This window comes from Callorhinus ursinus, unplaced genomic scaffold, assembly GCF_003265705.2.
Source record: "Callorhinus ursinus isolate GAN/ISIS: 27379988/994484 unplaced genomic scaffold, GSC_fseal_2.0 scaffold38, whole genome shotgun sequence".
Classification (NCBI taxonomy): domain Eukaryota; kingdom Metazoa; phylum Chordata; class Mammalia; order Carnivora; family Otariidae; genus Callorhinus; species Callorhinus ursinus.
Window position 1 is genome coordinate 1,089,919 of NW_027397100.1, and position 26,535 is coordinate 1,116,453.

Genomic DNA, 26,535 nt, shown 5'->3' on the forward strand with positions numbered 1-26,535 from the left:
CGGAGTTATTTATTAGAACGACAACTTGTCCGTGTTTGCCCAGGACTGCCCCAGTTTTAGTATTTAAAGTTCCAGGTCCTGGCAAAGACCCTATTTATATTTATAAATTATTAATGATATATCTTTCTATTTAGTGTAGGTCTTGTTTTCACATCTGTGAAATAGGACCTACAGTCAGATTTAAGCTGCGGCATTGTTCGGGTGATCGTTAGGAAGCATAGAAAGTGCTTGCACTTCGCAAGCCTAAAATAAATGCTATCTACTTAAAAATATCTTCCACACAGCGTTCCATTCTTTTCCCTCACAGAGCTCCTTACAATTTGGAACTCTATAGCTATTTGAAATGGTATAGCTAGTTGTGGCTAATAAATATTGTGGTCTTCCTCACCAGATTCTGAATAGGCAGATCCCATAAAGGCAGGGACTGTGTTGGGCTTTTTCACTCTTGTTTCCCAGAGCCTAGAACAGTGCCTGGCACATAGCAGGTATCCAGAAATAATTGTTGGGTGACTAAATGATGGATAACGAACAAAGACTAGCTTTAGTTTTAACACTCAAGACCCTCTGCTGTGATTTGGTTTCCAGTTTGAAGAACGCTTGAGGTGTGGATTGTGACTTATTGGGGTTCTTTGTTGGCAACACAAAGTATCTCTGAAGAGCTACATAAAAAAGGAATTTGTTGGAATTGGTAAGAACCAGAACCAGGATAACTCCAGAGATCTACACAACAGGAATGGGCAATTGCTTCAAGGCTTCCATATCAGACAGACTCGGCTCCACCTAGGCCAGGAGTGGGACGGGCAACTTACTGGCCCATCATTCAATGGCTGCCATTGACAGTTGTATAGGTTTGGCACTGCTCAATTTCAGCAGGTACTATTCAGCAATCTAAATGGATGAATCCTCTGGAGTTGTGCAGTGTACCTATGCATGTGTATGTGGCAGACCTTAATGGAAGTGTGGTAGTTCTCCTGAGGAAAAAATGAAGTGCTGTTAAGATAGTATGGATGTAAGGAGGACCAAGAAAACCAACTGATGTCCACCACAGATGAGATGACCAGTTAACAGCAGATGGCAAGGTGGCAGAAAGAATGATTTGAGGAAAGACAGAAGTTACTGAGACATTAAGGAATTTTTTAAAAAGAAAAATACTTAACATCAAAAATAAAAGTTTCTTATCAACCTGAACCTGTACCTATAAGTAGTGAACATTTAATATTTTCAATTCCAGGGCTTATCTCAATGAAGATCTATTTGTACGTGTGTGTGTATTCTATTCTCTCTCTTTACACAGACACACACACTTGAAATTCAACTTAATGGGCCAAAAATGCCTTTATATTTCCATTTCACTTTGTCTATCTTTCATACACAAAATGGAAAAATCATCCATTTTACTTAATCATAGAAAATATATATATATGCACAAGAGAAGGTCCCTCTTCCTCCTAAATAATCTCATACCCCACGGATTACCATTGTTAATTTTGGAGCATATCTTTCTAAATTTCATCTAAATGAATACCTACTTAAATGTGCATATCTTTATCTAAACATGTATATGTAAAAGATAAAATTATGCTTCATATATGTGTTTGCCTATTGTTTTATTTAAGAGTATATCATACTTTTTTTTATTACTACACTCCCCACTGGTAAATTTTCTTTCAGCGTGAATTCTTGGATAGATAATGTCTGAATTCCACAATGCTTTCACACATTCAACATGTTTATATGGATCCACCCAAACAGGTGAAGGCTTTCCTGTATTGGTTACATTCTTCTGATTGCTCCCCTACGAGATCTCAGATATAAAGAAGGCTTTCTCGCGTTTAGAATGTTTGCAGCGTTATTCCCCAGTGTGTTTTCTGATGCTCAGAGGGGGAAAACAGTAGAAAGAATAAGATAAACGGCTCTGGTGCTCTTTAGGAAAGTTTAGGAGGAAGATAAAGATTTTGGAATCATTAACATGTGGGTGGACATTTCATAGTCTGTAATCTTCGCTTCTCAGCTATAGTCTTCGATGAAGTTAACAGGCAACTTTTCTTCTTGTGTTAATGGTTCATAGCAATTCATCAAGCCCGGTAATCAAAACAGACGCTCCTTGAAGAATCCTTAAGCAGGCGGCGGGTATCGCGGCGCCTTATGGGAAATGTAGTTCAAAAAGGCGCCGACCGCCCCTTGGGGAACCCTGGAAGGGCGGCCCGGGGGCTGCTTCTGCGCATGTGCTGATCCTGGCGTTCCGCCTGGCGCGGATTCTCGTTCTCAGGGTTCTTCCGGGGACGCGTCCTGCAGTCTCCAGTTGCTTGGGTTCCGCGCTCACCTGTACTTCGTGCAAAGTGGAAGCGCAGCGGGTGCAACCGCGAGTTAGAAGAAGGACTGGCAGGGGGTTCCGGGCCCTCGGGGGTCGGAGGGAAGGGCGGGGCGGAGCTGGCCCGGGTCCGTGGAGGGTGGGCGCGAGCTCTCCCCGCCTCCCTCGGGAGGGAGTCACCAAGCGGGTTTCCGCTGGTCGCGGAGAAGAGCGGCGAGAGCCAGGCTGGCCTCCTGTCCCGCAGGCCTCAGGGCGGGCGCTCTCTGCAGCCTTTCTTTGCCTGAAGAAGGTGCTTTGTGAGGGTGAAAGGTTTGTGCATCCAAATGGCTAAAGTCTGATTCCAGAAGTTTCACTGATGCGCGTGGATCTGCAGCCTGCCGGGCTGGGTTGAAAAGTGCTAGAGGGCAGCAGGGAAGTGAACAAATATTCATGATGAGAAATAAATACTATTATTATTATGTTAGTTATTTTACACTAAGTATTTGTTAGGAGAAAGATGCGAGCTGCCGTTGAAGGGAAGGGCCAGGGTGCAGAATTGACTGGACGAGAAAGAGTTCATTGAGGGACTTGAGAGGGTCGGGGCGGAGGTGTCGGCAGCATTGCATTAAGTTTTAAGAGCATGTATGTTTGGGTTCAGATCAGGTCCTGTCACAAAACAGCACTGCATCCCTGGGCATGTTATTTAGACTAATCGTGTTTCCTCACCTGTAAAATGAGCATAGTGATCATATTTGCCTCACAAGGGTTGTTCCGGGGTAAAATGATCCGAAGGTCAAGCCAAAAATATAGTATGTGCTGCATAAGTATTCCCTGCTATCATTTTACGAAGAATTTTAGACATTTCATTCAATCCTCCCAACCAGGCTGTAGGGACAGCATTACTTCCCCTGTTGGAGCACGTTTAAAAACGTCATTTGCAGAAAGCTAAAGTGAATGGATTGAGTTTTCAAACTAGGTCTGTTTTACTCCTGGTCTCATGATCTTTGTAGTATGCCTCTTCCTCTACCTACACCCATTGAGTTTTCTCTGGCACAGTGACTTGTCCTGCGTGTGTCCCTAAGAAGCAATTGTGCCATATGTTTTGATAGACCGTTTGACTTGTTTTCCGTAGGTCACGAGGCAAAAATGAGGGTTCTAGGCTCTTCCTGCTCCTGAAGCATTGTCTCACTTTTCAGCAGCCCTGATTAGATTCTAGAAAAAGTCCAGCTCACCAGGCACTTGACCCTTGGGACTCCAAGTGTAGGTTCCAGCTAATGGAAATGTGGCTCCAAGGTCCAGGTTGAAACAAAACCATTCCTGTGAAGTAAAAAGCAGCAGTCCCCAGGAACAGAAATCCCACCTAGGAGAACATATTCCTGAACAGAAACCTCTCCCTAGAATCTCAGTGTGGAAGCAGAAGAAGCCTTGAAAGGAACGTATTCAAGTTACTGGGCAGAATTTTCCTCTCCAGTGTGAGCAAAGTCTGGATGATAACACCATATCAGAGACCGTGGATATTGTAGCTCAGCAAAACTTTTAGTTCAACTTTCAAAAGAAGGGAAAAGGCAGGGTGCAGATGGGACAGGAAAAGACGCTTCCCTGAAGTATTTGTGGGGGTGTGGGCTGGAGGGAAGGGGTACCAGCCATAGCTAAGGAAATAATTTCTCATCACTTTCCAAGCACATATGTGTCATTCCCTGTAATCTCCACTCTTTCTGCTCAAACCACGTCCAACACCAAACCTGGGATTCATCAGATGTCCCCCTTGTAGAATCACAAGTGGAGGTAAAGAGAAGGTTTTTTTTAAAACTGTGTAACTTTGCTTTATTTTAAAATTAGGACTCAGGAGGCAGATATCTTCTCCGGTTATGCAGTTTGCTAGTGATAGCCAAGAACTGAATTCACATCTCAGTTTCCAGGTCAGGGCTCTGTCCTCTACCACATTTAAGTTAAAACAAGTTTCTTAGCAAAAGATCCTCTGGTGAAACTGCGTCTGAGGGAGACCAGACAAAAAGGCAAACATCTTAAAGCACTTGCATTCCTTTCTGAGCTTCTCTTGGATTCTCTGCTCTCAAATGGCTAAAAAATATTAGTAGGAAAATAGGTAAATGACATAATTTCAACATTTTCTGTGCCAATAAGTATTGTTATCCTAGTATTATTTTTAATGCTGGAATCATGTTCCAAACTGTGTATATCCTGAATTTTATTGATCCAATCTATTATTGCACTCAGGTTAGTTTTAATTTTTTCCAAGGCCCAAGTTGACAGTAATTCCATAAAAAAAATAATTGTTTATATTCACTGAGTAAGAAAAGTTGTCTGTGATCATTTCAGAATTATAAATGGACAAGCGGATATTCCTTCACCGGATTGGTCATAAGACCATTTTCTTGATAGGTAATCCTAAGAGCTGCTGAGTTAGCCAGACCTCTCATGATTATATTCCTCTTCTTCCTTACCCAGGTCTGGTATCCCAACTCCTGGCCCATTCTCAAGAGCATCCGAAAATGAACAAATCCCAGGTAAGTTGTTTAGGGATTTAGTTCCCACATTTTACAGTGGATTTCAAAGACATTTCTAGTAATGTGTACATTCAAATGAAATGGTAGAAATATGTAAAATAAAGCATCAGGAAAAAGAGTATCAGATCACTGCTGGAAAAATTGACATAAATATACAGAAATCATATGTTCCTGTAGACTTATCCAGAAGGGCCCAGACAATATGAGATAGGTCTTACATCGGCTGTTTGAATGGTTTTCCTGTCATTTATATCCAAACATTTTCTTAGATGATCTTTGAATAAATGACACAAGGGCCAGTCTTGGCAAGAACATCGTGAAAGAAATGCAGTGGGTTTCCCGTAACTTTCATACGCAGGCAAAACTCAGTTATTGGAGGGGACCAATTCATTGTCCTCTGAGTAGACACCATTCAGATGCTTCTGTATGATCCAGGGATAAAAATGAGAATAAATGGGTCACCTATTCCTCAAATAGTGTCCTGTAACTATTTCTTTCAGCTCTACTTTTGAAACAGGTTGTAGAGGGAACAATTCCGTCTTCTATCCTGTGGGTAAAACTTCCTCACTTGCTGGTCTCACTTCAACTCACTTCATGCAGTCTTGGATCTGCCCACCCTGCCCCCACACTCCCATGGATCTGTACTGGTAAAACTTAGCAGTAGCCTAAATATTTCCAAACCCAACGGGTATTTTCCAGTCTGTGCTTCACTGAACTCTGTGTTGCATTTGGCAGTATGGCCATCCCCTCCCTGACATGCACCTCTGATGATCTCTGATATCATCCACATGGTTCTCTTGGCTCTCTTTATATCTTTTATAGAATCTTCTTCCCTACATTACTAGCCCATTATTCTTCCTGGGTTTTTTTCATCTCCTTTGTGGTTTTGACATGCAGCTTTATATGCTCTGAAGTCTTTTTCCACCTCAGCTTGAGACTTGCTGAGCATCTCTATAAGCACGTCCAGAAGGCCATTGGAGTCCTCATGTTCAAAATGGAAATAACATTTCCAGTCTTTTCAGTTTGCTTCTTTCTCTTCATTCCCTATCAGGGCCCCTACTATCTGGAAGGTTAGACAGGCCAGATAATGGGGCCCAGCTCAAGCTCTCCTTTTCCTCACCTTCTATATCCACTTATCAAGTCTTGCGAATGTTGTCTCACAAACGTTTCTTTTTCTTTTAAAAGATTTTATTTATTTTTTTTGACAGAGACACAGCAAGAGAGGGAACACAAGCAGGGGGAGTGGGAGAGGGAGAAGCAGGCTTCCCACTGAGCAGGGAGGCCGATGCGGGGCTCGATCCCAGGACCCTGGGATCATGACCTGAGCCGAAGGCAGACGCTTAATGACTGAGCCACCCAGGCGCCCCATCGTAAATGTTTCTTGAATTTGTTCTTTGTCCTCCATGCCCTCTTCCCCTCCCTCAGTTTTTCTCTCCTGGATTATCATAATAACTCTCTCCGTTTGCCCGCCTCCTTCCCTTCCCTACATGAAGACTGTTGTTCACACCGAGTGATCCCCCTAAAATGCCAATCTAGTCATGTCTCTTAATACAGAAATTGTTGCAGTGGTTCCACACCACTCCCAGGCTCTTTTGGTCATTGGTGTGACCGATAAGGCTATTCATGTCATGACCTGTTTTTTCTTCTTTTTAATTCCTACCACTATGAACCTTTTCATTCCACAGCTACATATAGATCAAGCCAGTGTATGCCAAACACTATGCGCAGCATGATGCTTTTGATACAGCTTGAATAAAAGAGATCTTGTCTCTGTCCTCGGGGAGCTCAGGAACTGGTGAAGGAACTAGACATTACGCAGACAACACAAAGCATGGTGAGGGGTCAGACCCAGGACACTTCCTGTAATGTCTCTTAGGACACAAACCTCATGTTCACCCATCTCCTTTATCTCTCTGTCAATACTGCACCCATGCTGGGCTGCCCCTCCTATAGACCTGGATAAAACAACACGAGAAGTGTGATATCTGGCTTCCTGGGGGAGACATCCTGGAACCAGACAATGCAGCCCAGAAGTGTGGGCAAGTTAACTCACCTCAGGGTGAACCTTGACTGAAGGGAAGTGGGACATGAGAAGGAAGTGGACAGATAACGTTCCCTTTCCTCTCACCGCTCCATGTACTATCCATGTGGCCCTTGTGGCGAGGTCCCACGTGTTGGCCGAATGCTCCTGCTCAGAGACCTGCTGCCTGTCTGGGCTTGTAGTGAAGTGGTGGGTAGGGTGGTGCCGCCCGTCACCCCACGTTGCTTACATCCTTTCTTTCCACCCTCACTGCTCTGGCTGGAGCCCCTCCTATAAGATTCAGCTTTGTTTCCTAGACATCCTAGCTAAAACCCATCTTCCCTTCATCTTATTTTGGAAATAATAGGTAATGGAACCTACTTGCATAATTTTTAAAAATCAGTAAAATTCCCTGATGTAAAGGAATAAAAGCAAATTAATTGAATTAATTAATTAAAAAAGGAGTTAGTATGTATTTTATTTTTTTTCCCACAAATACGATTTTTTATTTGTCACCATTAATGCCTGACTTTTAAACAGATTCTTGGACTGGTGGCTCATATCCATCAGCTCGTTCAACTTTAGCACCGGTCTCATCCCCAGTAGCATTTCCAGAACTACTACCTTCATGAAGCTCCATGAGCTTTCCCAATTCAAACTTGGGCTTCTTCAGCATTTTTACTTTTTTAACGAAGACATCATGGAGTGGATAAATAGACTGACAGGCCTTTTCTATATCTTTTCCAATGCTGTCTGGAATCAATTTATTGACCACTTCTTTCAAGTCATTTGTTTGTACCTCTCGGGTCATGATTTCTATCATCTTTTTCCAAATTTGACGGACCTGTTGGTGCTGAGCATAAGAGGTCTTCCGAATCTGATTTTTTTTAGTAAAACCAACACAAAATAGACAAAGCAAATAACCATCAGTAGTCTTGACATCAACATGAGCTTCAATCATGGTCTGCCATTTTTTGACCATGGAGCACATTTTGTCACGGGTAAGATCCATGACCTTGAAATTAGGCAGTTTTTGCCCTGAACATCCTCAGTAATTAGCTTGAATTTTTAAACTCATCTTCATCATTCTGCAGATCAGCAAGGCTCACTTCAAAAACATGACCCTTGAGGCCATCAGATGCGATTTGGGTTCCTTGAGTTCTTGTGACTAATGTTTTTCCAATATTTCTTATATTGAACATAGCTGGTGCTTTCACATCATACCAATCTTTCTTAGAAAATGGATCAACCACTTTCTTCTTGGCTCCCTTTTTGCCGCCTTTCATAAGGCGCTTGTTCTTGCCGACCGCCTTGGCGCTGCTCAGGGAGCCAAAAGGGCAGTATGTATTTTAACATGGAACGCTCACATACAACTATAGTAAGTCAGAGAGGTAGTCTGATGTGTATACCTGTAGGTAGAATCCCTGTGAATGTGACAAGTTAAAAATTCCCACAGACGTGGGTGCGATGTTTCATGATTCAAGCCCCATGAGCAGGATGGCCATTAGCAGTATTTTTCAAAAGAAGTGGAAATCCCTGAAGTTCCAATCTGAACTAAATACAGTGTTCCCTATATAAAAAGCATAAAAATACTGTGTGTTCAAATGTAAAATGGAGTACGGTAATATGCTCAGATCATTTTTTTTAAGATTTTATTTATTTAGACTTACAAAAGAATTAGAAAAATAATACACAAAGCACACATACCCTTCATCTGCTTCCCCTGATCTTTGAAAACCATAGCACAGCGATCAAAACCAGGGAGATTACATCAATACAGTGCTACTCTCCATCTTACTGAAATTTTGCCAGTCGTCCCAGAAATGTCCTTTTCAGCTTAGGGATCCAACCTAAGATTCCCCATTGCATTTGGTTGTCACGTCTCCTTAGCCTCCTGCAATCTCGGACCGTCTTTCTCTCTCATGACCTTGACACTTTACTGGCCAGTCGTTTTCTTGGGTTCATTCTATCCTTTTCTTTTTCTTGATCTATAACCCCTTTGTCTGACAGGGAGAAACCTGGCTGTCACAATCTACGTTGTATTTACTTATTTGCTCGTTCAAGGATACACATGAGGGTGTTAAAGAATCGCTGATCCACACCCCATGTGAAAAACGAATTTCCCGACTAGCGTGTCACTGCGTGCCGTTCTTTAGCCTTACGCAATGTAGTCAAAACCTTCTTCTCCAAAGTTGCTTATTTCCTTTCTCACCCCCTTCACTGTAGTTACTTAATTTTATTATAGTTAGTTTCATTTGTTTCTGTTCATATTCCATATGGGGTCTTGATTCCACATCCTGGTTGATTCTTTTTATTCTGGGGGTGTGTGATATTACCATAGTTCTAAGAAGCAGAACTATATGGAAAGATATACTTAGAAAACTGTCACCTCCCCCCATCCATCTCCCATTCCTGCTCCTCTATTCTTCCCATCTGTTCCCATATACCTCTGGAAGGTAATCCATTCACTGGTTTCCGGTTTATCTTTTTGTTTATCTTTCTTACACACAAGTGGCTACATGTACAGTTGACCTTTGAACAACATGGATTTGAACTGCGTGGATCCATTTATATGCAGTTTTTTTTTTTTTTATAAATACAGCACGGTACTATAAATGTATTTTCTCTTCTTTATATTTCTTAATAACGTTTTCTTTTCTCTAGCTCAGTTTATTTTATTCAAGGATACAGTATAAAATAGGTATAACATACAAAATATGTGTTAATCAGCTGTTTATGTTATCAGTAAGGCTCTGGATGACCAGTGGGCTATTAGTAGTTAAGTTTTTGGGGAGAGTCAAAAGTTACACATGGATTTTCGATTGTGCAGGGGATGAGTGCCCCTAATTCCCATGTTGTTCAAGGGTCAGCTGTACATTTTCTTATATTCCCTTCTTTCTTACATTAAAGGTAGCATACTATAGATATTCTTTCACACTTTGCTTTCTTCACTTAACAGTATAGCCCGAAAATCACTCCATATTGGTTCATAGAGGTCTTCTCTGTTATTTATGCCTTCAGTTGTGGCTTTTGCTTACCACTCTGTCTTCTCCGTCTTCTGAGCTCAGAACCAAATATCCAGCTGGACATCTCTACTTGTATGCTCCACAGACCCAAGCATAACATTCTAAATAGCAATGCACTAGCTTTCTGTGGTCAGTTCTTTTTTGGTTTTGTCTTCCTAATCTCAGCATACAGTACTACCAGCTGATCATGCAAAATAATCTGGACATTACATTTCCCACAACCAGTTAGAGGCCAAATCCCCTTGTTCCTCATCATGTAGGGTCTATTCCCTCCTTCCCACCCCCACTAGAACTACCCGTGGGCATGACTCACAGTGTGGTCCTAGTTTTCTTTCCCTCTAATTTGACCTTTAAGCCATTTGCCATTCTTCTAGGGTTGGGGACAGCAAACATTGTTTCAAAGGGCCACATGGTCTCTGTCACATCCACTCAGCACAGTCACTGTGGTATGAAGGCAGGTTGGTAATGTGTCGACCAATGGGCATGGCCAAATTTGGCTCCCAGCGGGCTAGATTTGACCCACGGACTATAGTTCGCTGACCCCTGTGCTCTAGAGCATTGCTTCTAAAATATAAATTTGGTCATAAAACTCTAATTCTTGCTAACAAATATCTCTTTATGGATTTCCACTATTCACAACAGCGGTCTCCCAAGTAAAGGGTAGGGGGCACCCCAAGAATCCAATGGGATTCTATTCACCTTGGATTGAACATATTCTTTCAGAGATCAGTTTCATCCAAGGACCTGACTGTGGACTTCACCCCCCAGGAGGAGTGGCAGCAACTGTGTCCTACTCGGAGGCTCCTGGACAGGGCTGTGATTCTGGAAAACTGCAGACAGCTGGTCTCCGTGGGTGAGTACAGCTTCCCTGGTTAGCTCCCAAGAGCATGCATTTGCTCTGTGTCGCAAAAACATGTTGAATTTAATTATTTAGCCTTGAGCATCAGGAAGAAAGATGATTTAGGCAGTAGAACTGTGTGTGTGTATCCACTGCCCCTCCCAGCCTTCCTCCAAATGTTCTAGCTTTATTGATGAACTGCTGGGCATCCTCATTACGTAGTTTCTAAAACTGTGCTCTCTTCATCCTTCAGAGTCCCTGAAGTCCAAAGAGCTTGGTCCAAGTTCTGTGTTATTTCCCATTAACAGGGTATCATGTTAGCAAACCAGATGTGATCTTCAAACTGGGGCAAGGAGAAGAGCCATGGATAGTGGAGGAATTCTCAGGTCAGAACTACCCAGGTGAGTAACTGATCACCGAGTAGGTGGAAACCAGTGGAAAGAAGAGTTCCAAAGCCGTTACTGATCATAGTTGGCATCTTTCTAATGTTTCTCAGGAATCTCTTTTTATAGGCCCCAGACCTTGGAGGTAATGGAGGATTAGATCATTGTCATGCTGCAGATACATAAAACATCATCCCCAAATAAATATACTCTTCTCTTTAATTGAAAAATTTATAAAGATTTTTGCCACTTAGTTACATATCCCCAGAACCCAGTCCCTCCTTCACCGTACCTTGCACATTATTTCTGTGGCATTCTCTATTGCCTACCTGACCACCCCGCCACCAACCATTGTCATAGACTTGTTGTATATTCAGACATTCATAGATCCATCTTGAGAGAAATAAATCTTGGGGCGCCTGGGTGGCTCAGTCGGTGGAGCATCCAACTCTTGATTTCAGCTCAGGTCACAATCTCAGGGTTGTGAGATCAAGCTCCATGTTGGGCTCCATGCTCTGCACAGAGTCGGCTTAAGATTCTCTCTGTCCTTTTGCCCCTCCCCGCCTCTAAAAAAGAAAAAGAAATCTTGCTTGATTTACATGATGTACTAGTTACTTTCCATTTTTCTCTCTATCCTTTAACTGAGAAATTGCAGTTTCACCCTCCATTCTCAGCCCCACGAGGGTGGGACTATGGTGAGGCAAACAAAGCATCTCGGGCACAAATTTAAGAAAACACTCACTCTCAGGGTCATGCAGGTGCTCTAGACATCATGCTTGCCTCGCCATAGTCCCCGCCCTGCTCAGCCCACATTCTCCTTTTTATTTGTGCAAATTCCAGAGTTCCCGTGTCACTGCCAAAATTTCAGATTCACACCGGCTTTTTGTTTCTTTGTCCTACTGACAAAGGTCAGTGAGGTCTGTGTGTCCAGGTCCCACTGTCTCCCTGTCTTCTCCAAGTGCTTGCTCGACTCCTGCCTGTCTTACTCAGGCCTCTGTCAGCCTTACTCGCAGTTTGCTCTGTGCTCACTGTTCCCTGTGACTCTTACTTGTTCTGTGCCAAAGGTAGTTTCCTCTTCCCTTCGCCCTATGAATCAGGCTGGGGGGTTGAGTGGGCGTTTGGTTTTGTTTTGGTTTTTGGTTTTGTTTTCTCCTACATCAACCACAGAGGAGATTTTGCCCTTGAAATGTCCTTAATTCTGGGAGGCTGGGCCTGAAGTCGAATCCCCCACTGCAAGGCAGTTGTAACTCTCATTTCATAGCAAATGTGTAAGGGCTCACAAGTTACTGTTAATTGTGTTCTTTCCTAGAAGTTGGTGATGTCTTAGAGAAAGACAAGGAAATCCAAAGCAGCATTTGAAGCAAATTTTATGCCTCAATAATAAAACACTGATTACAGAAAGAAATAATGTATTTGGGAAAACATTTAATCTGGGCATGAATATTGTTCCCTCAAGAAAAATACCCTACAAATATGATCCCTGTGGAGCCAATTTGAAGACTAATTCAGAAGTAATTGTTGCAATGAAAAGGTATTTAAAGAAATTTTTTTAATTGTTTGTTTTTAAGATTTTATTTATTTATTTGAGACAGAGAGGGAGAGAGAACACAAGTGGTGGGGAGGGGCAGAGGGAGAGGCAGACTCCCCACTAAGCAAAGAGCCCAACGTGGAGCTCTATCCCGGGACCCCAAGATCATGACCCAAGTGGAAGGCAGATGCCTATGCAACTGAGCCACCCAGGCACCCCTGAAATGCTATTTTAAAAAGATTCCTGATGAATACAGTGGATATAGGAAACCACCACTCTAAGAGTGAGAAAAGTCATTCTGGAATAAAAAAAACAAAACAAAACACAAATATGATCCAGTTAAGAAAGGCAGAAGTCAAAATGAAGACTTTATTCTGCATCAGAACATTCAGACTTTGAAATAACAACCTCTTGACTGTCATAAATGGAGGAAAACCTTCAGAAGGGCAGCTCATTACACAGAAGAGGGTGTGCGCAGAAAGGAAATCAAATGAATGCAGTGAATGTAGCAAAACCTTTTCTAAGAAGCCCACCCTAGTTGTACATCAGAGAACTCATACAGGGGAGAAACCCTATGAATGCAGTCAGTGTAGAAAATTTCTGTGTGCTAAATTGGCCTTCATTGCACATCAGATAACTCACAGAGGAGAGAAATCCTCCATATGTAATGAATGTGGGACATTTCTCTGTCATGAGTCCACCCTCATTATACATCAGAGAACACACAAAGGAGAGAAACATGGTGTGTTTAATAAATGTGGTAGAGCATTCATGGTGAAGTCAGACTGCAACAAACATAAGAGAACACACACAAAGGAGAATCTCTTTCAGTGTAATGAACATGGGAATGCCATCAGCAAAAAATCACACCTTGTTGAACATCAGAACGTTATGTGGAAGAGACCGTACGCTTGTGTTGAATGTGTGAGAACCTGCTGCCAGAAGTCAGCCCTCACTCACCATCAGAGGAGACACACAGGAGAGAGACCCAGGGAGTGTAACGAATGTGGGAAAACCTCCCAGAAGTTCTCCTTCACTGAATATCAGTGAACTCGCACTGGGGAGAAACTACATGGTTGTAACAAATGTGGGAAATCCTCCTGCCGTAAGTCAGCCTTCAGAGTACATCGGAGAATTCACACAGGAGAGAAACCCTATGAATGGAGTGAATGTGGAAGAACCTACCATCGGCTGAGGACTCTTAACTGAACATCAGAAAATACACACGGGAGAAACCCTACGAATGTAATAAATGCAAGAGAACATTGTGCCACAAGTCAAACTTCCTTTTACATCAGAAAGCTCCTAAGGGGTAAATTCCAGAGAAGCAGTGACCAACAAAGTAACACATCAAATAATCTACAGAATGTTAAAGCCTTATAAAAATGCACAGAGGAGTGAAATCTTATAAATGCAATTAATGTGAGACATTTTTCTGCCATATATGAGCCCTTATTACATCAGAGAACTCACACAGGAGAGAAATAGAGTGTGTTTAATCCATGTGGTGAAATACTCGGTGTGAGTTATTAAAACATTCCACAATCAGACTTTATGCCAAGTGTGCCTCCCTTTTAAAATAATGAAACATTATTTAAGTGAAATTAGTCTTCTCCACACTTTTACTTGGCAGTGTATGTGATGAGGTGTGAGGATCTAACCTTACTTCATTACAAATCGGTATCAATTGTTCCTATGATAATTAATTTAGAATCTCTCAATTTGTGGTGTTTTCAATGCTCAGATTAGACAGGTTGGTTTTGTCTTCCCCGACTCCTTAGCCTTTTAGTAACAGATTCTTACCCCTTATCTGCAGAGGCACCAATTAAGAGGACTTACTGGTACTCCACCCTCCAGGCCCACAGTGGGAATGCCACAGGTAAGCATTTGATAAAGCCGAGCTTACCAAAGCCCTCATGGGACTTTTGTGATGAGAAATAGACACAGGACAGCTAATATGTGATCCTGAAGCTCCCTGCAGCCAAGAAAAGAGCAATTGCAGTAGGAAAAGAAAAATGCAGAGATAAGCAGATTTGAGTAGTAAAGAGAATGCTGATGGTGTTTGTTTTTTTTTTTAAACACTTTTTTTTTTTTAAAGATTTTATTTATTTATTTGAGAGAGAGAATGAGAGAGAGAGAGAGAGAACATGAGACGGGGGAGGGTCAGAGGAAGAAGCAGACTCCCCGCTGAGCAGGGAGTCCGATGTGGGACTCGATCCCTGGACTCCAGGATCATGACCTGAGCCGAAGGCAGTTGCTTAACCAACTGAGCCACCCAGGCGCCCTGCTGATGGTGTTTGAATCCAGAAAGGGTTGGTCTCCCTGGTGTTGGTGTTGCTTGGTATCCACTCACCCCTATTCTATCAGTGGTTTGAATATGTCAACAGACAGGGTTTCTGTTTCTTTCTTTTTTCTAATAAATGTGTTCGTTGAAGTGTTCTTTAGAATTCGCCAAGAATTCGTTACCAAATTCTGAGGGGAAAAAAAGGCCTCTGTAATGCCAATTAGAATTACATTGGATATATACATGCAGTTAGGCAGGATTGCCACTAAGTTAGTAGGAGATGTTTTTCCTTCAAATCCTCATTTCCATGAGTGGGATTTTTCCCTAAGCCCGTTCCTAGCCTCTGCTACATTGTTGTGCATTCTGCCCCGGGGAAGATGAAGCGGGTTTATCCAAGTGGTAAAATTGGCATACGTATACGTCCGCAGGTGTGTAGGCATGTATTATGAATGTGTACATATATGTAAATGTACGTGTGTCTATATTTGTGTGTGTGGTTTTTTTTCTTGAAACTTACTCATAGTTACTTCAAAGCCATGGTTGCTTTTGAGAATGGATTTTATTATCTTTGACTTTAAAACTATATTCTTGGGGTGCCTGGGTGGCTCAGTTGGTTAAACATCTGACTCTTGATCTCAGCTTGGGTCTTAATATTAGGGTCATGAGTTTGAGCCCCATGCTGGGCTCCATGCTGGACATGGGGCCTACTTAAAAAAACAAAAAAACTATATTCTTTATTGATGGAATTTTTTTCTTAAGTTGTATCAAAGTTGTCTATATTTTCCCCTCAGTTCTAGTACTTTCTTGCTTTGTATGTTTCAGAAATTTTCATGTGCTAAAGGTCTGCATGTTAGCTGTCTGTCCAGTTATACCTTCTGCTTGCCTACTTGCTTTGGGTTCTTTTTTTTTTTTCCTGAAGAATGTAGTTTGATATTTATTTAGTATAAAAGGTTTGTGCACAGTGTAACAAATACAGTTTTTACAAATCTGTTTTGAAAATGTGGTGGTTGTTTATTTGGGTTTCGTGCTCTAATTTCTTCATCCATCAGTTTTTTTTACTTCTTTGTGTCTGGTAACTGCTCGACTCATAAGTCAGCCCACTTCCACCTGGTTTGTGAAGACAACATAGCTTGCCTTCCTCATCCATTACTACTGTTAAGGTTCCAGTTGCCAGATGTTCCTCCTCTCCAGTAGGGTCAACTATGAGCAGAGTGTCATCAAATACAGCAAAGGAAGTTGCAACTGGATGAGTTCTAATATTCAAATAACTTTTCTTCTTTAAATTAACTTCTGCTACACCAGTTTCTTCATTTATAGTAACTTCTGGCAGCTGTACATTTTTTAAAGCTGCTAACAAGGCAAATGTGCAAGCATCCAAGATGTTCCCATCATAGTCGAGGCAAATGATATCACAGTATAGAACCCAAGAAAGCTTTCCTGTAGAAATGCGTAAGTCCTCTTTCTGAATTATCTGTGAATTTTCAATGACATCTGCAATGAACTGGCTAGCCACTTGGGCCTCTTCTCCAGGAGGTCCAGACCGAAATCTCGATGAACACAGAGGTGGTAGATCCACATTAGGAACAACATATCCTTTATCAGGGTGGTGCTGCAAATTCCGCCTTAATTCCACAAATTACTATAGTATTTCCCAGCTTCAGTAAAGCAGAACCATCTGCAGTACTAATTGAACCTATGTTGACAGTTGTGGTTCTGAATTCACCAAGTTCTCTTCCATCAGGACGGCAGTTCTCTTTCAAAAATCTCCTGTAATACTCCAGAGGTTCCACAGTTTTGAACCTGGCTGCCATCTTCCCGCCCGAAAATGTGCCCTTGCTTTGGGTTCTGTGGCAACACAAGACTCTGCTCATTACTGTATTGTTTTTCTTTATTTATATCTAACATTATACAGATGGAAAAACTATGTGTTGGGAGGAATGTTTTTCAAATCTGATAGAAATGGTAAATCTACAAATCCAAGAAATCCATTGAACCCCAGGCAGGGTAAAAACAAAACCACAAGGCACATCAACGTCAAATTTCAAGACATGTAAAAATCAAAGCCAAATTTAATAAAGAGAAAAATCTTAAAAGTAGCCAAAGGCAAAAAAGTACATTGCATAGAGGGTATATTTGTTTTCTATGGGGGCCATAACAAGTACCATAAACTGGGTGGTTTGGAACAACAGAAATCTATGGTATCACAGTTCTGAAGTCTAGAAGTCTGAGGATGAGGGATCGGCAGGGCCATGCTCCCTTCTGAAGGTTCTTGGCAAGAATGTGTCCCAGGCCTCTCTCCTGCATTCTGGTAGTTCCGTGGCTCATGAGAACATCACCCAGTCTTCACGTGGCATTCTCCTTTCCTGCTTGTCTGTGTCCACATTTCCCCTTTATGTAAAGATACTAGTCGGCATTGGACCAGGGCCCACTCTACTCCAGTATGACCTCATCTTAACTAATTAAGCTGCAAATAAGGTCACATCCTGAGGTCCTGGGGGTTAGTGCTTCAACCCATAATGCAGGGTAATATATTAGTTATCTATTGCTGTGTAATGAATTGCCCCCAAACTTAGCAACTTAAAGACAACAACCAACATTGATTATCTCACTGAGTTTCTGTAGTTTAGGAATCTGGAAGCAATGGAGGTGGTTCTGGCTCAGGGTCTTTCATGAGTTAGCCATCAAGATGTTGACCAGAGTCGCAGTCATTTCCAGACTTGACTGGGGCTGAAGGGTCCACTTCCAACATGGCTGTTAGCAGGAGGCCTCCATTCTTCGTCACTTGACCTCTTCATAGAGCTTCTTTAATGGCCTCACCACATGACGACTGGCAGTCCCCAGGGTGAGGGACCCAAGAGAGAGCAAGGCAGAAGCCACGGTTTCCCTTTAGCCTGGCTGTGGAAGTGATAACTATCACAATCCCCGTGTTGTATTGGTCACACAGACCCACCTTGATATCAGGTGGGAGGGGACCCCACAAGGGCAGGAAAGCAGGAGGTGGGGACTGCTGGGGCCATCTTAGAGGCTGGCTACTACATGTAGCCACAGCACAAATGGAGTGGTTCCAAGAACGATGGGAGGAGACACACGGGGAGCAATGAATACAAACAACTCTTTCAAGAAGTTGCACTAAAGGTAAGAGAAATGGCCTGGTAGCTCGAGGGAGGAGTGTACTGGGGAAGGTAGAGCAGCCTGTCTACTGACCCATGCCAGCAAGGAGAGCCAGCAGATAAGCAACAACATATGTGAGCTACAGAAGCCTTTCTGAGCAAAGAAACAAAATGACAGTTGCTATGATGTGAATGCATCCCCCCCAAATTTATATGCTGAATCCTTGCCCACAAAGGTGATGGTATTAGGAAGTAGGGCCTTTGGGAGATCATGTGGGATCCGTGTTCCTATGGAAGAGACCCCCTGGGATCAAGCCCCATGTCTGTTACCCTGCTCCGTGAGGAGTCTGCTTCTCCCTCTCCCTCTGCCCCTCCCCCCCACTCATGCTCATTCTCTCTCTCTCACCTCTCAAATAAATAAATAAAATCTTTTTTAAAAAATTTAAAAATTTTTAGAAAAAGAAAGAGACCCCCACGGAGACCCTTCTCCCCTTCCAGCATGTGAGGACACAGTGGGAAGGCCCCAGCTGTGAACCAGGAAGAGAGCCCTCACCAGAAGAACCTTCATCTTGGACTTCTCAGCCTCCAGAACTTGGAGAAATAAATTTCTGTGGCTTGTAAGCTACCCAGTCTGTGACATTTTGTCACAGTGGCTCAAATGGACTCTGATAACTACTTCTCCATCTCCACCCTCCCAAATTTCACCCAAGACCTCACTGGAAATGTACAGGGAGGGGAATTCTGGGGAATATAGCTCAGCCAAGCCAATGTGACACATTACAAAGTCATCACACTCCCCTGTCCTCTTCAAGGCAGGGAAAGTGGACACTTCCCCCTGTTGCTAGCCCTGTATGCCCCCTACCATCCTTGTCAGTTTCCCCTAGCCCTGCCCACACTTGTAAAGAATCTATTCATCCCATTTTCTTTCATGCCTTTTGAATGTACTGCTTCCTTCCTAACAGGACTGATTGCATATTTGGTGCCAGAAGTGGCCCCAGGAAACAGACTGTCAGAATGGAAATAATAAGATCCTGGAGTGGTAGAGGCCAAGTGTCAGCACCCAACCCTTGGAGACACAGTGGACAGTGATCATAACATGCCTTAGGGCAGAGTGGTAATCAGAGGATTTTGGCCTGCTGGTGATGGCTAATTGGTCATGGAGACCCGAATATGGGCAGCCTTCTAAGGTATAGCTTGACATATAGGTGGAAAATGTCTGGGTCTCCTGGACAGAAGCCTGATGAGTGATTATAGTGGAGATTCACTGTACCTTCTTCAGTTCCCAAACCTAAGTCCACTCCTAGGCCCAAAGTAGCTTCAGGGAGGACCTTTGAATAAGGGCCTGCAATGTACCCATAGGAGACAGTGTGAGTCTTCCTCCAGGCCTTCCCAGAGGGAGCTGTGGTTATTTACCAGTGTAACTATGCCCTGGAGAAAGGGAAATACTCGGATCTCCAAGGGTCATTAGATGTTGGCTCCAATATAATGCTAATTCTTTGATTCCCAAACACCGCCATGTCAGAGTAGGGACTTCTGTAATGGTCACGAGACAGATGGAGTTTGGGCCTGAGTCTACCTCGCAAAGGATTTATTTCCACCAGTTGAACCACAGGCCCATCCTATGGTTATTTCCTCAGAATGTGTAATAGAGACAGACTTATTAGCAGCTGGCAGATTTCCTTTCTGTGAAGGTATTACGTTGATACTCTTGTAGCCCATGATAATCTAGTTTGGTAATTTTTAAATTTAGACTCCCCCTGCCCCCAAATCCCCAAATCGTCTGAGAGGTAGCCACTGATTTCATGTAAATATCCAGCATTGCTTGTATGGTGTACACAGATAACAGTAAGCTGTGTACTTACTCCAGTTTTGCAGTCTGTGAAAGTTGAATGGTCTTCACAGAGGTAATTTAATCTTTAATAAAGTTAAAACATTCATCTAATAGCAATTATCATTGCTGGCTTTTGACCTCATCTTGGTTATATCTGCAAAGGTTTTATTCCTAAATAAGTTCACATTTGCAGGTACCAGGGTGTGAGAGAATAGAAAAGATGTATATTGATTTCTGCTCCCAGTTCCTGGCACAGAGCTCCTACATTCTTTAGAGTCTCCTAGCTGACAGTGGTGTCTTTTCTTTTAATGAGGGGACTCTTGGTGGGCTCCTGGTTGGGGGATAGTCACCAGAAAGACTAAGCCATGGTTAGAAGCTTGGAATTTTCAGCCCACACCCCATTCTCCAGAGAGGGGAGAGGGGCTGAAAATGGAGTTAATGATCCATCATGCCTACACAGTGAGGCCTCCTTAAAAATCCCAATCCCATGGGCTTTGGAGACCTTCCAGGTTGGTGAACCTATGGGGGTGCTGGGAGAGTGGTGCCCCCGGAAAGGACATGGAAGCCCCATACCTCTTCTCTCACATACTTGGTCCTACACCTCTCTTCCAGTAGGATGTTCATCTGTACGCTTTATTTTTTTTATAATAAACTGGTAAGCAGCAATAAACTTTTCCTGGGTTTTATGATCTGCGCTACCAAATTAATCAAACTGTAGAAGGGGCCATAGACCTCTGATTTATAGCTGATGGGTCAGCACAGGTGACAACCTGGACTTGTGATTGGCATGGTGGGGCAGTCTTGTGGGACTGAGCCCTTGACCCATAGGATCTGACACTATCTCCAAGTAAATAGCACCAGAATTGAGCTAAATTATAGGACACCTGGCTCACATCACAGAATTGCTTGGTGTGGAAACCCCCCCTCCCCCCACAGTTGGTGTCAGAAGTGTCATGAGTGTGGTAGTCGTGTGAGAGTAATGGAAAAACCCCCTGCACATGGGGGTTAAGACTTAAAACCCAAGTCAACCCACAAACATAGATTATATCCTCAAATGTGTGACGATGAAAACTCAATGTAAATAAGGATTTAATAACTAAAAACAAAAACATTAGTTGCATATACACTATGTTAGTGTTCAGATGACATTTTAAGCTTAAATACAAGACAAGCATTTATAACTTCTCCCTTCTTTATCATACCAACTCGTTACTTAAATGATATAAATATCTCATATGGTTTTGATATTAAAATCCAATTGGAAATAAACAAAACAAAAATTTGTGCTGGAATTCTATAATGTCTTAAATAGGCTAACTTTTGCATAATGGCTAGCCTTTTATTTTTTCTTTTTCATGTAATTGGAGAATTATGGCTTATAATTAGTGGTAGCCCCCAGGAAACATGGCAGCAGATCCAAAGAATAGATGTTAAGAATTTTTTATTGAGATCTAGGTTTCTATTGAGTCTAGTGATGGCAAATTTGGAGTTCTAGACTTTTCAGAACAAGCTGTTCTAGTCTGTTCTATGAAGCTTCTTTCTTTTCTTCTAATACAGACTTTAGAATTATCAATTTGACCCTGATAGGAGCCATGTTGGAAATCTTAAAAGATTTGAAACACATGAAATAGTTCCTGTTTAGTTTTAACTCTAACCTAGAATTTTAAGAACCAGAATTTGTAAGGAGTCCGGTGCCCAATTTTTTCTCTTTATCCCAATAACCACTTCTATTTCCATAGTTGTATTGATAATGTTTCTTCTGTACTCATTTTAAAACTTAATTCAGTTGCATTTTCAGCTTATATATAACTTAACCTATAAAGCCATAAAGGGGTCTTGTTTGCAAAAGGTAAGCTATACATATGTCACTTTCTCAGAGATAAACACATAATAAGACAAGGAGGGGCCACATCTGGGGATCACAACAATTTAGCTCTGTGGCAGCCACTGTAATATCTGGGAAAGGAGAGAGAGGTGAGGATGACCACCCCCCACCAAAGAAGAAACTGAATGTTGTCTTCCCATCACTTTCTGTGCATTGAGGCCAGTCCTTAAACAGACTTGTTAGACCACTCCTGTCCCACTTGGCTGAACGTGGCAAAGTTACCACCAGTGGTGATGGGAACAGATTGGAGGGAAGTGTAATTAGATTTCTGTCTGACCCAAGGCCTGAATGGATTCAACATTACACACCAGTGTTAGCATATACTAGAAGACTTAGCATTTATTCATTAAAGCATACAGGAAATCAACTTATTTCAAATAACACTACAAGTAATAGATTCTCCGTGTCCTGAATCTAACTAGAATTGGTGCAATTTGTCCACCTCCTTTTGGTTCTCTAAATACATCTAAGGATGGTGCTAACCATTCAGGGAAGCTGGGAGTTCCGGAGTTCTATCCATTCAGACTAACAGCAGAAGCCATCACCGCCCCCTCACCCCGCAACCAGTGACCTTTAGATTTCTCATGTCTACCCTCTTAACTCTCTATCCTTTAGCTTCTTTAATCATGATTAGCTTTTCATTTTTCCCTGTCCCCTGGCAAAGTTTCTTCTTTTCTGATAGTTGTGATTCCAAAGAGAAGCCTTTTGTTTTCTGTATTTATGCTTAGATTCACGTTGCCTCATCTCCCTACAAAAGTGTATATTTTTAGACAGCTGCCTCCATTGAAAATATGCTTTTTATTCATCCAGTGAAAATAGAATATGAACAGACAACAAAATAGATGTCCTTTTCGCTCCATCTCTTAGCCTACTTCTCATGATAGGAACAGCCTTATCCAATTTCAAGTTCTGGTTGAACACATTTAGCCATTTTTGCTCAAAGAATCAAGTCAGTGCAATATATAAAGTACATTTCTAATCACATCTCCCTGTTTCTTCACCATATACATATTTCTATTCCTCAAATATTTTACACAGAATTGGGCTTTGACTAAATTTCCACATTGATCTCTTTTGTTAGAATTGGAAATTGAACCCAAAGGTAAGTGCTTTCTAAATGCCTTTCTGCATTTTCTGTATTTTTAGGGTTTCTTTCTATCATGAGTTTTCTGATGTCGAGTACGTTTTGAGTTTAAGCTAAAAGCTTTTCCACATTGATTACACACAAAAGGTTTCTCCCCTGTATGGATTTTGTGTTTATGAAGATTTGAATTATTGTTAAAAACCTTCTGACATTCATTACATTTATAGAGTTTCTCTTTGGTGTGAATGTTTTTATGTCGATGAAAGTCTGAGCAATAGTGAAAGGTCTTTTGGCATTCATCACACGTAAAAGGCTTCTCTTCAGAATGAATTTTCTGATGTTTAGTAAGGTTTGAGTGATATTTAAAGGTTTTTTTTACAAACATTACACTGGTATGGCCTCTCTCCGGTATGAGTTCTTCGATGTTGAGTTAGATCTGAGAAACGGACAAAGGTCTTTTTACAACTGCTGCACATGTAGTGTTTCTTTCCAGTATGGGTGTGTTGATGACGTTGAAGATCTATGTGCTGGGTAAAGGTCTTTTTACATTCATTGCATGAAAAGGGCCTCTCTCCAGTATGAATTTTCTGATGTTTTTTAAGATTTGAGCTGCTTTTGTAGGATTTCTCACAGTCGTTACATTTGTACAGCCTCTCTTCAGTATGAACTCTTTGATGTAGGATAAATTTCGAGTATGGACTGAAGTCCTTTTTACAATAATTACACGTGTAATATTTCTTTCTAATATGAATTTTTTGATCTTGCATTTTTTCTGAGAAACTGTCAAAGGCCCTTCCACAAGACTTACAGGTAAAGCGTTTCTTTTGAGTGGGAGGTTTGTGATGGAGAATCAGGTTCGGTCTCTCGCCGATGTGAAATCTCTGGTGGGTCTTAAAGGTGGAGAGAAACCTGAAGGCCTTCTGACACATGCCACATCTGTATGGCTTCAGTCCACTGTGCACGTTCTGGTGTTGAATAAACTTGGAAGTGCTGTTAAAGGTTTTGCCACATTGGTTACACTCCAAGTATTGATCTAGAATATAAATTCTTTGGAGTGTTGTAAATGATGAGCAATGCCTGAAGGTCTTTGTGTTTTGACCCTGTCTGTGGGCTTTCTCTACCTTGTGAGTTCTCTGATGTCCAGTAAGATGGGAGATATGGTTGAAGGACATGCTGCAGTCCTCACATTCATAACACTGGACATAAGTACAATTTTTTTTATATTTGGCATGGTGAGAGCTTTGTCTGACAATATTCTCAGATTCATTAAGGGCATGATAATTCACCAGTGCTGGCTGACATGCTAGTAGGAAAACAATAGGAGGAAAATAAAATTAAATCCAGGCATTACAACAAACATCAAGATCATTAGTAAGTGGGGTACAGGAGGAGAGAACGTCTCAGTGACTGGGAACTTCAGAGAGGTAGGACGGGAAGTGGGGGTGGAGGAACGAGAGACGTGTTCTCCAAGTACAAGAATTTAAGTGATCCACATGTGGCCCATGAAAAATTTCTGTAAACTTGAAATACTTATATTTGTGACTTAAAAAAAAAAAAGTAGTTAAAATTGTAATTACCAAAACAGAAAAGCTTAAAGGATCTAAAGAGAATCACATGAAATTCTAAGCAGGGACCAAAGGTTGATTTTCCTTAAGGTTCTTTAAAATAGCTCTGTATAGATCTAGCAACTTGTGAAAGTGATTATACTTTAAATGTTTTCCGTTGAACAACAAAATTAGGGGTCTTTGAGTAAATATAAATCTGGTTTATCAATTTTACTGATATATATCAGTGTGTATATTTACATATATCAGTAAAACTGATATGTATATTTTATATATTATGTATTTTACTATGTGACAGGGTCGTTATTGATTGGGCCAGTGTTCTACTTAGATATTTGAGTTGTATTTCGGTTATTGCTAAAAACACCAAGAATAGCTTATATATACATCTTGATTATATTTTGAAATATATTCTAGGCATAGAGTCATCAAAGGGAGTCCCAATTTTTGATATATACACACACACACCACACTCAAGTTTTATACTGGGTGAGCACATCATTGTATTTTATAACCCCCCACTCTGTCATACTTACCTTTTTTTGTCAAACTGTGGGGTTATAAGTTCTAACTTTTTATAATAAAGAAATCTAAATTAAGACTGGTTAATTGCTAGGAAAAAAATTTGAGTATTTCTATAGAACATAGGAAGTATTATAGAGGTTAATAAATTCAAAATGTTATACCATTGATAAGACAGAACTAGCATGGGTTTCTGTTATCCTCCTCATCCTAGATCTTGAGAGGCTACTGAAGTGATTGAAAATGTATGGATACAGAGGAATAGTTTAAAATAGATGAGTAATGTTTTCTAAAAGATAAATGTTGTTATAAGACAGAATCAAGTGGTAATTAAAAAGAACAAAGTAGAAATAATTGGTTTGAAGATATAATGTTTAAATAAATTTAATAGTTCACATTTATAGCAAAATTATACAAAACCAAAATTACCCAACCAAAGGCAAAGCAATAACATGAAGATCCTCGTTGGAGAACTCAGAGGAGAAAGGGCTGGAGAAATGGAATGTAGAACTCAAAAATTGGAATAGGAGGATTAAGAGAAGTATCACCATCTATTAATAAAAGTCGAGAGGAAAAAAAGAAATAAGTTTAGAGGATTTACCAAACTTCAGATGGCTTTAGTGCATGGGCAGCTGCAATCTCTGGGAGAAAGGAGAAGGAAAGACAAGAAAAAAAAATTTAAAAGGAATAATGACCCAAAACTTAAACACAATGAAAACTATAAACCCACAGATCCAAGAAGCCCCACAAACCCCAACACAAGAAACATGAAGAGAAGTGCACCAAGGCACATGATAATCAAACGGCTCAAAATCAGCACTAAAGAGAAAACTCTTTTTTAAAAAAAGGATAAAAAAAAAGACGTTCTGCACATTGAACAAAGATAAGAAGGACATCAGACTTCCCACTGGGAACACTTCAAAAAAAAAAAAAAGTTACACACACACACGGAAAAACAAATCCTATCAACTAGAATTCTTATGCCCAGCAAAAACCTTTCAAAAATGAAGACAAAAAAGAAACAAAAATTCCAGAAATACAGAAGCTGAAAGAATTCATATCTAGCAGAACTACACAAGTTAATTTAAAAATTTAAATTTAAGGGGCGCCTGGGTGGCTCAGTCATTAAACATCTGCCTTCGGCTCAGGTCATGATCCCAGGGTCCTGGGATGAGCTCCACATCAATCTGCTCTGCGGGAAGCCTGCTTCTCCCTCTCCCACTCCCCCTGCTTGTGTTCCTTCTCTCACTGTCAAATAAATAAAATCTTAAAAAAAAAAAAAGTTTAAAATTAAAAATGTTAAGGAAAAGGCTACCAGGTGGAAATTTGGATCTACACAAAGGAATGAAGAACATCAAAAATTGTAACTACATGGTAAATATGTAAGGTTTTTAAAATTATTACTTATGTCTCTCTAAAAGAGTTTGGCTGATTAACACAAACAACAGTGTATTGTGGGGCTTATAACAGACAAAAAAGTAAAATGCAGCACAACAGCATAAATGCTGGGTGGAGATAAATGGAAGTAGAACTGTTGTATTAAAGATGGATACCATAAACTCAAACCCTAATGCAACCACTAACATAAAACAAAGAGTTATAGCTAATAGGCCAACAAACAAGATAAAGTAGAATTCTAAAAAA

General features: G+C 41.2%; 1 protein-coding gene and 2 pseudogenes across 2 annotated transcripts; 1 reads left to right on the top strand and 2 right to left on the bottom strand.

Annotated features, from left to right (window-relative positions):
* The first annotated feature begins 2,280 nt into the window (after positions 1 to 2,280).
* Positions 2,281 to 20,491, top strand: LOC112827154 (zinc finger protein 334-like). Of its 2 annotated transcripts, none has more exons than XM_073880324.1 (7): positions 2,281 to 4,075; positions 4,757 to 4,815; positions 10,585 to 10,714; positions 11,008 to 11,100; positions 12,392 to 12,613; positions 14,427 to 14,489; positions 18,967 to 20,491. In XM_073880324.1, the coding sequence occupies exons 2-5, from the start codon at positions 4,801 to 4,803 to the stop codon at positions 12,439 to 12,441; spliced, it is 288 nt and encodes a 95-aa protein (XP_073736425.1). In that variant the 5' UTR covers positions 2,281 to 4,075; positions 4,757 to 4,800; the 3' UTR covers positions 12,442 to 12,613; positions 14,427 to 14,489; positions 18,967 to 20,491. The 2 variants fall into 2 exon arrangements, with proteins under 2 accessions (XP_073736425.1, XP_073736426.1); XM_073880325.1 differs by having other exon boundaries at positions 10,630 to 10,714.
* On the bottom strand, positions 7,362 to 8,156 carry LOC112827255 (small ribosomal subunit protein eS1-like; annotated as a pseudogene).
* On the bottom strand, positions 15,712 to 16,725 carry LOC112827132 (exosome complex component RRP43 pseudogene; annotated as a pseudogene).
* Positions 20,492 to 26,535: the final 6,044 nt, after the last annotated feature.